General features: G+C 40.6%; 1 protein-coding gene across 2 annotated transcripts in view; it reads left to right on the plus strand.

The window, feature by feature from the left end:
• Positions 1 to 497: 497 nt before the first annotated feature.
• tmem163a (transmembrane protein 163a) overlaps positions 498 to 14,637 on the plus strand; it is a 73,960-nt gene continuing 59,820 nt past the window's right edge. The window contains exons 1-2 of one of the 2 annotated variants that reach the window (XM_078263275.1): positions 498 to 1,022; positions 7,927 to 8,046. In XM_078263275.1, coding sequence (XP_078119401.1) covers positions 821 to 1,022; positions 7,927 to 8,046 — 322 coding nt within the window. In that variant the 5' untranslated portion in view covers positions 498 to 820. Of the gene's footprint in view, positions 1,023 to 6,962; positions 7,047 to 7,926; positions 8,047 to 14,637 lie in introns of those variants that run through there. The other variant, XM_078263276.1, reaches the window with a different exon arrangement.

Consider the following 14,637-nt stretch of genomic DNA (forward strand, 5'->3'; position numbering starts at 1 on the left):
CAAGCTGAGGAAATAGCGAATTACAATGGGTTTTGATAAATCGATCAAAAATGGGTCAATAAAATGATTCTGGGATTAGATGGAAAATCCAGTTCAGCGCGCTTTGGAGGAGGGTCTGGCAAAGCGAGACTAAATAAGCATTAGCCTGATAAAAGAAGCTATGTTAAGTTATTAGGGTAATCCACAGAAACAATATACCTTTTATTCGTTAGGCTACTTTAAATGCTGCTTAAAAACAGCTCTTCAAAACCCATTAAAGTGTTGTTTCATAGCTACGTCAATCAAAGCTAAGTGTAGGAAAAACTTCACAAAATGATAGAAAAAAAAGAAAGAAGTGATTTAGCATAAATGCCAGTGATTATTTCATGTAGTGGCCTGCATGAGAAATAGGTTCTGAGAGGAGGAGGAGGAGGAGAGAAGGAGGAAGGGGAGGAGGGAAAAAAAGAATAGCTGGCACCGCCTGCCAGATTCCCAGCAGATCTCAGCGATTTATCGCATCGACGCATCTAACCCTGAACTGTCTCTAAGTGGCTCCGCCGGACCCGCTGTTTACTCTGACGCTTCAGGGCTGTTCCTCGTTCGCAGGGTGTAGAGTTTAGAGGGAGTTGTCTCGCTGCCGATGCTGGGGAGATCAGTCCGTTATCTCCCATCTTCTCTTATCGCCATATCTCCTCTCCCCCCTCTGCGCATCTGAGTCGACACCGGTGGCATATGGACGCGCTGGATGGCTGGTGCACTTAGCAAACCAGCGTGAACGTTTTTTTCCATATCATCATCTTTCTTTGCCTTTGAGCCTGAAACCAAAAGAGCAACTACAACAATGACGGACCCGGCCAACCAAGAGTCCTACCCTGTCCCAGACCCGACTATAGTGGATCCCAGCTCGGCTGCGTTGCGGAACGGCCAGTGCCCCCCAGATGGCTTCACCAACAACCATCACCAGTCAGCCAAAAGCCCCAGCCAGCCCGATGCGTTCACCACGACCCAGGAGATGAAAATCACAGACAATGTGGAGGGAGAAGGTAACTTCTCTCTATCTATGTTTGGATCTGCTTTTTTTTTTAAGTTATGGATGGGCATGCATGGAGTGTGTGTGTGTGTGTGTGTGTGTGTGTGTGTGTGTGTGTTAACGGGGACCCTGGTGAGATGGCAGGGGTATTTTTTTTTTTATCCATGTGAGGTATTTTTACTCTGCTGTCATTTGAATAATTTATGATAGTCCTACATCAGCAGGATTCAGGTTAGAGTCAAGCAAAAGTTGAATTCAAAGCTTAAAATATTGTTTTAAAAAGCCATTAATTCATTCATTCATTCATTCAATATTAATAATTGATAATACACTTCATGTATAGCACCTTTCAAACAGAGTGTAGCTCAAAGTGCTATACAACAAAGTGAGAAACCACAAAACAAACAAAATCAGGCAAATAAAGACACTTGTGTGATAAAACTGTGCAATCAAATGAGCAACAAACAACAGAGGCAGCAAATATCCACAACAGTTATGCCAACAATAGAATATGTGAAAGATCAAAATAAAACATGGGAAAGCATAGGAACAACAAAACATGTTAACCATGATGAAAACGAACAGAGTGCAAAGAGTGACAATTAGTTAGAAGCACTGCTGAATAAATACGTTTTCAATTGGTCTAAACATTTACACAGGAGGTTGCATCTCTTATAGCCTTGGGAAGGGAGTTCCATCATTTTGGTGCATAGTTAAAAAAAATGACACGGCTCTGAGGACAAAGTTGCCTGTGAGAATTCCATTGATCCTTAAAAACATGCACACATGACGCACACAGACTCTGCCTGCTTTAAAGCTAGATTCTGATACCAGTCACATGCATGCCAAACCCCTAGGAGTGCATTTGCTTAAGCATGTGAGTGTGTGTTTGTGACTTTTAATGTAATCCCATTCATCTTCTAATATGCATACAACCTGTGAAACATTCCACAGTTGATAATACCAGGGCCTCAGTTATACAATAAACCCCAAGCCTGTTTAATGTCATGAATGTTAACTGGATCTGATTTCAAGGGATAATTGACAAATAGCTTTCAGTAGCTTATGACACTAATATATTTAAGCATGTCTTGAATAATTAATTTGGCTATTTTTTTAAGAGCTGGAATCAACCTACAGTATCCACCTTGTATCTACCGTAAGAAAGATGCATTTAACTGTGTGTGTCTTATTGTTAAGAGTGTTCTCATTTCTTAAATGGCTTTAACACGCTGCTCAGTTGGCAGATTTTTAACTCTTATGCTGTGTTTGCACAAGTTTGCACGAGACGCGCTGGAGAGTAGAAAGGGCTCCATGTAGATAGCTTGGTCCTACCAGACTCTGGTACATTTCATTTGTACAGAGAGTCTGGCCTCTCTTCACTGACAAGTGTTAACTTCCTTGAAGGCGGGTACTCTTTTGAAGTTTAAAACTATTGGATCTGCCCAGAGTTACTCTGGATCTGCCATAACCAATAGCTAACGTTTGGTCGTGACGTCGGCTTATCATCGCTGGCGTTCGCCTTAGCTAACTCCTTCACCACTAACGGAGCGAGCTGGAAAATCAAACTTTTCCTGAACCCCGTGGGGAGGAGGGCCACAACATCATGGCCACCAACACAACTCAGCAAAGATTGTTCTTGCTCGAGCTTTAACTTCTGGATATTCGGCAGCGTTGCCACAACAGACCAAATGGCTTCGCTCTCTTCTTTCTCCGCCGCCATTACGGAACTACAACTCAAACTAGCACACAACCTCAACGTCAACGTTCTCAGCCACTCCCTCTGTTCGCTGATTGGACAGGTAAAGATTTGGCCGGAGAAAACCCAAGAATATACCGCAAACCCAGACGGAGTACTGAAGGAAAATGAAAATTGAGCATAAGTACGTAGGAGGGCGGAGCCAGGCTCCCATGTAGATACCAACAATGTTTCTTTTTGCCATTTCTTTCCGTCATCAACCATGGCCGAAATAACATAGCATCATCCGGAGGTGCACACAGCTCGGAGAATTTCGCTGCCCACCGACAGCTACAGTGATTTGCCGACATTTCTGAACAACTTCAGGATGTTAGGAGAATCTCAACACTGATAGGCTTCCGCGATACAGTTTCACGCGAACGATGCATCGCCCGGTGCGAATTTGTGTATATTTGCTTCTTTGCATTGACTTTGTAGCCTATGTAATCGCAACATGCACAGTATTTGCTTTGCATTTGGTGTGAACACAGCATTAGGAGGGAGGGGTACTCCAATGAGTTGCACTTCCATAAAGTCTGGTAACTTGTTAGAAAAATATATTTTTTAAATGGTTGAAAAATCAAAGCAACAGTGTCAGAGATATTCTGACTTCTAGTCCCTCATATGGGTCTAAAACACTGGATCCTTCATTGCCCATAGTGCAACTTATTACCATTTTTAATTAGAGCCCCTCCCCTACCCCCTTGCCTGGTAAAGGTCCTTCTGTCTGATCCCCAGCCAGAGATCATGTGAGCAAAGTGATTCAACCATGCTGTTTCACTTTCCTCCTTTGCCACACACACGTACACACACACACACACACACACACACACACACACACACACACGCACTAGATAGTTTAGCTAAAATAGTTTGAACAAAATGAATGTTCTTTCAGTTGAGTGTTTCTCAGCTTCACATGGCATCTAACGATTTCTCGGCTGGAAACAATACTCCTGTTCATCGAAAATCCCTTTGGCTCCTAGCACCTTAAGGTATTATTATCACAGCATGTCCAGTCAGGGGTTTTTAAGACATTTTCTTTGCAATTAGTCAGCCTGTCACAGCCAATGGATCTCCCAACGTTCAGTTGGCCTTGCATGCTTTTTAAGTCAAAACGTGATAGTCATATAGTCTATATAACCCGTAGCTCTAAATGTTGCTCCATGTGACTGCCTCCTTCACACGTATAGTAAACACCACCATGTAGCCTACAATACATGCATGCACATTTGCAGCTCCCATTCAGCACAAGTTGTTGTTTGTTGTCCTCTTCATGACAACTACAACATGTTGTAATGAATTCAATATGTGAATGACGCTGAATGTAGAAAATTATGGATGCAAGAGAAGAGAGATCAAGTTGAACTGCTCATAAAAGGTTTCTCAGTAAAGCTATAGGAGGCTTACATTAGTTGGCAGATTTCTTAACCAATGACATTCAAACTGGTTATCTTTGTTTCCCGTGTTGGCACACATGTACAGGAGCTGTACATTTTGGCATCCAAAACAATAATATTTCTTTACAGATGCATCTTAACAGGTTCATAAGGGGCCCCAGCACATACCTTTTTACCTTTATATGCCCTTGGATTCAAAGTAGCTTCTGACAGTTATAGATACAAGTTGCCGGAGGGTTCACTGGTGGGAAGCTGGTGAGTGATCATATCCTAGTGGCACTAACTCCCTCTGGACGCTCTGTCTGCAATGTCTCTTTCTGTCTACACCCACACTGTTGATTCTTTTAAAAAGCAGTTGAAGACTTGACTATTCAAACAGGCTTTTAGTTAGACAAGGGCTTTTATGGCTGTCTGATTTTATGTACCTATGTTTTCCTTGTATTCTTATTAGTCTACTAATTATTAACTACTAACTACTATTATTATTAGTCTTTTATTTATCATATTCCAATTTATTGTAAAGCCCTTTGTGATTTTAAATGTGAAAAGTGCTATATAAATGTAATTACTTACTTACTTACTGTTAGACAAACAGGAGTTAACAACAAGGACTGCATGCATGGTGAACTGGCCACCCTAGAGAAATGAAAATAAGAAAAGAAAAATAATAACATATATCAAATAAAGGTATGATTATACCCTTGTCAAAAGGACAATTTTCTCATATGGGATACAAGATTGTATTTCTGAGGGTATAAATGGTAGGGGTACAACATGTACTTAGACAAAGGGTACTGTAATGCACTTGTACCAGGTACTACTCCAGCAATAAGCTTTTCTACAAGGGATTTTTTAAAACTCTACTGATTTTACACATAAAGGTTGAATTCTGAAGTCATGGGGATCACTCCTTAGCACAGTTGTATAATCTCTTCTGTGGTTGTGGGGGAGCTTTGTCATGTCTCAGAAAAAATAATTTCACAATTTAGTGTAACGTCTCTAAACGCAGCTCAGTTTGGGCTTCCTAACAGAAAGCCTGCATTACAAAGCAGACTTGTGGAGTTGAGAGATGTGGGCATGCACAAGACAGGAAGGGCCAAACAAAAAGATGCTATTGATTGCATCATGGGAAATGTAGAATCTTGCATTTTTGGAGCTTGACCCATACTAGGAACTAAAAGTCAGGATCTGTTTTGATTTCTACCATTCTTTCAAATCAGTCTTTTGTGGTTCCCCCACATTTATGGAAGTGTAATACTAAAACACCAGAGTTCTCCTTTAATTATTCAAAGGTTTCCTGTAGATGAAGTGATGTGGCACCCTGACAAATATTTACAATTGAATATTTACATTACATTATTAACAATAATGACCTAGTTTTGTGTCCCATTGGAGACAGAGAGTGGAGGTTTCTGCAATATTCAAGGAGATTCAGTTGTTTTTTCTTTTTCCTTTTTTTTTTTTAAAAGGAGGGAGAGCAGAAGAGGTGGAGGTCTACTTTGTGGAAGCATTTTGGACTTCATGTGCACAATCTTGAAAATGCCCCCAAAGCAGGAGTTTTATGCACCACAAATACCTCAATTTCCAAAAGACAAACAAACTATTTTGCTCAATAGAAATTCCATTTAAACCTTTTCCGTTTAGCCCCAAAGACCTACAAAATATGCAGTTAGCCCTTTGACTGCAGATAGCCTACTCCTGAATGAAAATATTCAGGTAACGTCCACTGCATTGTGTCCAAAACATTTGGTTCAGTGGGTCGAAAAGTTAAAATAGCCTCGTTTTCAACTTAACTGGTTCCAACTATCTGCCTGTTTTGGTGGCCAAACTTGCAGACTGAAAAGGAAACACCCTCTCTATGACTCTATGATCCCTGGGACACATTTCTGGATAGAATAACAATTGATGGCATTTAAAAAGGATGTAAAAGTTCAGGCTTATAAATACTGCATGAATCTGCAGAGCCAGCCTCACGTTTCATGACAACGGAATAGCTTGAGGTAGTTTGGAATCTGAGATGTTTTGTCTGTGGCTTCAGGCAAATACTTCTCACCCAGACACAGAGCTGTGACTGTAAGCCATTCGGAAATGCATGTGGAATATGAGGAGCATTCTGCGTTAACACCTTCTCTGTTTAGAATAGAATAGAATAGAATAGAATAGTCTGTTAGAAGGGAACCGTGCCTTCAAAAAGCTATTACGGTTGGTTCTCAAAGTCAATGGTAGCAAAAGATAGATTTTTTGTTGACTTATTTTGTAAACTTGATATACTTTGATTGGTTTCGTTGGTAATTTTATATTCTAAAGAGGTTATTTCCTAATTGCTTTTTGTATTAGTTTGAGGGACTACTTTACACAGATCATGTACTCTAGCTGGGAGTTCTCAGCAGGGTGGATTGATACAGATGTACGGTGGCTGCTCTTGGAGATCTGTTTAACTCTGTGAAGGTCAGTAAAGAAAGTAGAACTGGACAAGCTGTCCCTGTTTCTCTTAAGACCTGTCATCTGCAGTATAACAAGGGTCCTCAGGCATTACACAATGTCCCTCAGTGCAAATCCCCAATGGTATGTTGCTCTCCTGGAAGGTTTGAAGAATTATCTAACAAGAATGATGCATGGGGTGGAAGAAACGGCTCCATTCATGTTCCAAACAGTAATGATGTTTGTAAAGTCTGTTTCCTGTTTTATTTTGAAGGCTCACTTCTCACGCGTCATGTCTTGTTTTACTTCCTGCATTTGTAATTGCCTGCCCTGCCCTGATTGGTTCCACTTGTGTATTTAGTCTGTGCATTCCTTTGTTTCCTTATCAGTTCATCTTTGCTTTGCTGTTTTTGGAGTTTTGTTACCTGCTCTATGTTTGCCTATTACCTGGCTGCCTGCATGCCTTTGGACTCTACCTGTAAGCCTTTTTTTTTTTCTTTTAATAAATCATTGAGCTGTACCAGTCTGCCTGTCCTCAACTGCGTTTGGGTCCTTCCCCTGCTGCCTGCTCTCCAATCCTGACATGAATAGCCATTGGTGGGTCTATTGGGCCTCTTGCAGTGCATTTATTGTAACTGGTACAACAGCAAAATGTTTCTATGAACACATAGCATTCATCTAGCAGAGCTGGACCTCTGACCTCCCTTTGCATTGAGGAAAATAGAGATACGTCCGTACAGTGTTAAATAGCATGGAGGACTGGGACCAGTCGCTGTCTCCAACAGTGTAAATACCCTTTTGGAAATCTACTTTTAACCACAACCTAAATGTTATGAAATTCAATAACATGGATACATTTTAGGATACTATGGCACGGCCATTGTAATGTGTTTTTTGAGGGGGTCAGTTTTGCGTCTTGTATGTTTTTTTCAAATGATAATATAGCATAGTAGCTGATCCCTCTCACCCTGGACAGAGCACTCTGGTCAACTGCTCTATAAATAAATTTGAATTGAATTGAATAGTAATCGTTAACCTTACACCATTGTTGTGGAATTGATCCAAAATCCAGAATTTTCTGTTTAGAAATGCTGAATTTAAACAACTTTTAGCATACTTAGCAGAAATTGTAGCTCAGCATTTCTTGGGATCCTAGATGAGTACACAAACCTTAACTTTTCTTTTAATGAATTTGATTATTCATGATGTCAAAGTGTTATTCCTATCCCATATAGGTGTTGGAAAAGGTCAAATGACCACTAATGCAACCTCTGGCTGTCTGATATGATCACACAATAAAACATAGACAAAAAGAGGAAAAGATTTGCCCTTGTTACAAAGTTTATGTCTCATTGCAGGTCTCCTGGAGAGCAGCATGCGCCTGAAGCCCCATGAGGCTCAGAGCTACAGGAAGAAGGCACTCTGGGTCTCCTGGATCTCCATTGTGGTCACACTCATACTGGCCGTGGCAGCTTTCAGTAAGCATTTAAAATACTCTTTTATAGGCATGCAACATGTACTAGAGTGCTATACGGTAACTTGTTACCAGTGTTGGTGTAGTAACAAGATTGACTACCGCAGTTTATTTCTCACTTCCCTGTTGACTAAGAGGAGATGTTGTCATCTAAACGTCTGCTCTATAGTAATGGTGCAAACTGCATGTTGTAAGTGCAAAGACTGCCAGTGAACACATCCAGGATGTCATTGACAAATGTGAATGTAACTAATGAAATGACACACGAAAAAACACAGATGAAAAGAACAGAGCTAATTCATTGTACAGCTAACACTGTGTAGTGTTTTTAAAAGAAGCCTGTGTAACAGCATATCATAAATAGACCATGTGTTTTTGTACAGTATGACGACAAAAAAGAGCAGGTGCCTTTTACCCACATGATGGAAGGTCAACTGTCCAGAGAAGCAAATGAATGAATCACTGCAATTTCTTGTGAAAGCAGAGTTTAGACATTTAGGCAAATCAACAGTGCTACTGTTCTCTGCTGGAGTGGGGCTGCACTTTCATACTTTTTATTCAGGACATTTGGTTTGGCCCTTTACATCATGTGATACAAAGAAGCACTCTTGTTTCATTGTTTCATCAGTTGTGTTATGTCAGTTGTGTTTGATGGAGCTTTTGGAAACCATTATAGCACTTTACCATCAAAGTAAAACAGTGGAGCATAAACGACACATTTCTCAGTTTATTGCCCCAGTAAGTTGCTTATGTGGAACTTGCCTTGGCGGGGGGGGTAGAAACTGTTTTCGTGGCGGGAGGACCGCAACCTCCTGCTGGGGGGAGAAAAACCTGCTCTGGTTTATTGGCATTTCTTTAAAACCAATCACAGTTGTCTTGGGCAGCGCCAAGCTCCGCACAGAGCCGCTGCAAAATCCTGCCTCGGGAAGGAACTTGTTTGTGTACGTTCAAAAGTTTTTTTAGTCGTGCAACAGAAAACTCAGATTGGACAGATAGTCTAGCTAGCTGTCTGGATTTACCCTGCAGAGATCTGAGGAGCAGTTAACCATAGTCCATAAAACCATAAAATTCCAACACAAAGAAAGCGGAAGGAAACGGACATTGGCAAAATATTCTTTAAAGGCTCCCTGCCATTAATTTGGCAAGATGACTGATTCCCTAAAGGTATACACTACCGGTCAAAAGTTTGGGGTCACTTAGACATTTCCATTCCACTCCATTACAGACAGAATACCAGCTGAGATCAGTTGCATTGTTTTTTTAACCAGGGCAGCAGTTTTCAGATTACATTATGTGCTTATATAATTGCAAAAGGGTTTTCCAATGTTATCTCAGTTAGCCTTTTAAAATGATATCAGATTAGTAAACAGAATGTGCCTTTGGAACATTGGATGAATGGTTGCTGATAATAGGCAATGTAGATATAGCATTAAAGATCCGCAACTTCTGTCTACAACAGTCGAGAACCCTTTTGCAATTATGTAAGAATATAATGTAATCTGAAAACTGCTGCCCTGATTAAAAAAACAATGCAACTGATCTCAGCTGGTATTCTGTCTGGAATGGAGTGGAATGGAAATGTCTAAGTGACCCCAAACTTTTGACCAGTAGTGTATATAACATAAGAGTTTGTGAGAATTCACCGGAAAAGGGCGATGATATGAGAATACATGCATTACATTTCTCAATATTGCATACGGTTAGAGAAGGGTGCAGAATAGCACATTCCAAATTTTCTATTCATATTCACCCTCACAGTTTTTAAAAGAGGTCTTAGCTGGAAATGTTTTAAATGTACAATCTGATGCCTTTCACCGCTTTGATATCCCCTTACTGTGTGCTAAACATGCCTTTACTGTTCTTTGCAACTGAATTGCACAACCTCAGATCTGTTTGGAGTCTGCCTGGTGATGAATTTTTGGTGTTTTTTAAAACTGCATGCTGTACCTCAGTAACCCCTTAGTTGTGTTGTGAAATGATGCTGCAACAGTTTCATCATACATGTTGTTGTCTTATGATATAGAGGATGTCTACGATGTGCTGCACTGTTGTGAGTGCAACACGGGATGATGCCTTGTCATCCTGACAAAGCATCAGTTTCAGGTCATGATGTGTCCCAGTATATTCAAACTTAACCTTGATGTGCTGACTAAGAACAAACTTGCTTTTTTACGTGATGCAGCTGGGTGGATTCACACTTAGACACTACCACAGAAAGGAACTTAAAGGAAACTACATGAGGGAGGAATGAGTATTTAGAGATTTCAATTATCCAAAAGGTTTATTCAGTCGGCCACACAGGATTCACCATTTAAATATTTACTTTGATTAAAGCTGCTCTAATATATATTTTTATATTCATAATGGATCACATGACTACTTGTATGTGAAATGTTGGCGCTTGTATTGACGAACCCACAGAAAATAATCCCAAAATTCAAATCTAAAGTTCACCTTAGTTTCTGGAGTCTAGTAGCATCTTCCAACTTGTTGTTTTAGAAATTTAATTATTTGACTTCACTCTCAGGGCTCTCATCAGCTGCTTTAAGCAAAGAAGCTAAAAACCCACTGCATGCCATTTGCCAGACAGACCAAGTTAGCAACTGGTAAACAGCTAGTCCACACAGCATTCCGGGATGGGAGAAAAACGTGCTCTGTTTATTGGCCTTTCTTTAAACCAGTCACAATCGTCATGGGTGGTGCTAAGCGCCAGACAGAGCAACAGTGCCTTTGCAAAAATAGCCCCGGGAAGGAACTTGTTTTGGTGGAACATGTGTACGTTTAAAGGTTGTTTTAGTCGTGCAACAGAAAACTCAGATTGGACAGATAGTCTAGCTAGCTAGTCTGGATTTACCCTGCAGAGACCTGAGGAGCAGTTAACCATAGTCCTCATAAATCCACCAGTTTAGAATGCCAACACAAAGAAAGAGGAAGGTAACGGACATCCGCCAAAAAGAGGGACATCCAGCGGAATTTTCGGCGGCACCTGGACAATCCTGAAAAATTAAAAACGTTGTTGATATAGACTACGAAATTGCTAAAGACAGAGTGGAAATTTGACTTATAATGATCTGGTGGCCAGACATACCTGCTGGATGTGTAAATAAGCAACTGTTTGCTAACAAGTTTGCCACTTTAAAAGGTGGAAATATGTCGGTGTGTTATGTTCACAGACTTTTTCCATGGCCTCCAAGTGGTCAATAAATCAGTTATAAATGACTTTTGAACAATATGATAAATGGTAGACTCTGCAAATTAGAAAAATGGAGAATGTTTTGTGTGTGTTTGTGAACATTGTTCGACGGAGACAAATAGTTTGGAACATAGGCTCGAACAGACGATGACCCACAAAAGTGTGAAGCACTAAAAGTGAGGGTGACAGCCCGGCTTCTGGGACACAAAAAGGCAAGAACAAGTGAACGGAGGAAAGTGTAGACATGCTCCCCTCCGCCAGTCATAACAGTAGCCTCTAGAGAATGGGTCAGCGGCACTGGGTAAGGAAATGAATAAATGAATGCAGCGCTTCACTCTTTTGCTACCACCCAGCATGGCGACGGGTAAAAAAAAAAAAAGCAGGGAGGCTGTGCGCTGAAGAGGAGACAACTTAGTGAAAGAGAACAGAGGGAGCAGAAAGAGTGAGAGACAGATGGGTGTGGAGTGAAGCTCTGAAAGGTGTGATGGGACCAGGGGATGAGGCAGGGTGAGTCCTGGCAGGCAGCGTTGGGGATTTAGTGGTTGTGATGGCTCAACTTTAAAGAACACCAGCGTACCGTTTCCTCCCGCCTGTGCCCTAGTTTCTCTTTCTCCCTCGCTCTCGCCGTCCTCCATCTTTTATCTTTTTACATTTTTACATCCCGTCAGCTTCTTCCCTCACCCTCTACTTTCTTTACCTCCCCTTTATGTGCTGTCTCAACATATCCCTCCCTCATTGCCCCCTTTTCTTATGTTTTTCTATATTGGTAGAACTAAATCTTACTAAATTCTATGTGGGCAAAGTCAAAAGATGATTTGATTCTGTCAAGTGTGTAGTGTGTATGTTTTAGTAAAGCAGGGTAAAAGTCCAAGTCATCTTTTTCTACTCATATCTTTCATTCTGTTTCTGCCAACCTTTCTTTCTCTTTTTCCCTTTCTTCTTCTCCCTATATCCCTTATTTATCTCTCTCTCTAAGAAAAAGCACAGTCATCCTCTGCTCTTCTGTGACCTTAGCAGTAGTTTAACATTTAGAAGGGATGAGGGTTCAAGTTTCTGATCCCTTTCTGCTTTCAACTTTCAATTGTATTGACTCTTGAATGGCTCGGTCACAAGTGGCCTCACAGCGTTCGCTCACAACCTTTCTGAGGAGCTGTCTTTTGTGCTGCCTTGGCATGCTATTCACCTATTAAATTGGTAAAAGACTTGGAGGCTTTATCAGACATTTCAAGTTCAGATGGGGAGCAGACACCACACTTCCAGGTGTTATATTGGTGTAAAGATGACATCCCATTGCCTTGATGTATTGGTCAGTAAGGCATGTGAACACAGACACAGATCTGAACTTAGTTCCAAAATAAATACAACAAAATAAAAAATAGACCCACAGTGATGCTGCAGCAGACGCTACCACCCTCCCACGTATGTTTCCTTCTATTTCTTTTCTGTAAATAAGGGTCTGAGACAACAAACACTAGTCCGAGACAATATTTTGTGCAGTTGGTTATTGAGATCCAGCATTTTACTGCATTCATGACAGCATTATATTATGTTATTTATTTAATGGATAATATGTCATTGGCAGTTATAAAAAAATAGTTCCTTTCTTTGTTCCCTTAAAAATCCAAGTGAAATATGTAACAATTTATTCTAATGGACAAGGTGGAAGTCAAAAATAATGCCATTTTTCCTCAGATTGTACTTCTTCACTTGTACCATTGCAAAAAAACGTAATACGACACAAAGAATGTGCTGGGATGTAGAGCATGTCCACGATGGGTGACGTTAGTGATATGAGGACGGATAAGGTTATGTAGGCTACATAACTGATAGACTGGGAAGACAAACGATACCGCTCAAATAGGTAGGCTAGTATCTGGAAATGAAAATGCATCTATAGTCGGGGCCTCAATATCATCTCCCGACAAATGTTTAACTCCCTGCGAAGTAATACAGCTTCTTCATCAACGGGATCGTCGACAAAAGAAAATGCCATGTTTTGAGAATTAAACATTTCATAGTCTGCCTAACACACTTAATAAACCAACACTGTTTTTTTTATTCATGCAGATAAACTGCGCTAAAATGCACCTTAACTGGCTGAATGAATGAATGAGGAAATGAAAGAGTGCTGTGTCAGTGGCTTTTGCGTTAGTGTTGTAGCTTTTGCGTTAGTGTTGTAGCTTTTGCATTTGTCTTGTAGCTTTTGCGTTTGTCTTGTAGCTTTTGCGTTTGTCTTGTAGCTTTTGCGTTAGTGTTGTAGCTTTTGTATTTGTGTTGGACTGTCTCGACCACTGTAAGTTTGTAAGTAAGCGATGTTTCTGTTGCCTGTAACGTCTGTTTTGAAACAACAGAGATCAGCGCAGACATTTAGGTGGCACCGTAATGAGGCACCGAAATCCACGTTGCTATTCCGTCCTGTAGATACCGGGCGCCGTATCTAGCCTGTATCGTTTTACGGCAAACGCGCGTGTGTGGAAAGCGGTCGCACAACAGCAACAAATGTTGTGTTGCGCACGAACGGAGACAACCAAATAAAATATTGACTTCTTTTGAAATAAGATTTTCCAGTTTTGTAAGTTTTGATATGTTTTTATTTATTAGAAAAAAACACAAATATTGAATAGGTGGTTGCCAAAGGGGGAAACCAGAGGCCACGAAATGGTTGCCAATTGACTCAATCTGGTTGCCAAGGGCAACCTATACTGTTGAGTCCTGGCATTGCTCCACAGCGCTACAGTGGTCAAAATCTCCAAAGGCTATAGTTAAATTTGTGTGTATTTTATAACCATTGTGTTAATTGTTAACATAGGGTGAAGCATTGCTATTGTTGCCAGATTACTAAACCTTACAAATGGATAGAACGCTGGTGTAACTGTTGACTGGAATTCCTACAGACACCTTCCAGCTAATCAGAGAAGAGGACTTTTTGTGACCACTGGCCAGGATATAAAATTCAAATGACATACAGGAAAGGTTTTATTTATTGCACTTCAGCTCCTTCAGTGGAAAGCAGAGGCTCATATACATGAAATGGCAGAAATGCATATTTCCTTCAATTTACATTTTGCATTTCACCGGATTGTTTTAGTACTGCAACACTTGCTGAACTATGAGAAGAAATGTTCAATTTCTTGGATGTTTTTTTCCAGCCTTTGATTCTTATTAGAAATCCCAACCCCAAGGCGTGTTAGTAACTGAATGGATATTGTTTCATTATCAGTTATAAGGGGATTTTTTTGAATTGTGTTTTAGTGATGCATTTGGATTGTGCTTGTTAAGCAGCCACAGGAAAAGCTGTTCCATATTCAGAGTGGGGCATGGACTGCACACCAGCATGGATGATTTTCAGATTGCCTTACAGGCCCTCTGGGTGCAGGCCTGTGGACTAAAAGGCTGCCACAC

The sequence above is a fragment of the Sander vitreus genome, chromosome 11 (assembly GCF_031162955.1).
Source record: "Sander vitreus isolate 19-12246 chromosome 11, sanVit1, whole genome shotgun sequence".
Lineage (NCBI taxonomy): Eukaryota > Metazoa > Chordata > Actinopteri > Perciformes > Percidae > Sander > Sander vitreus.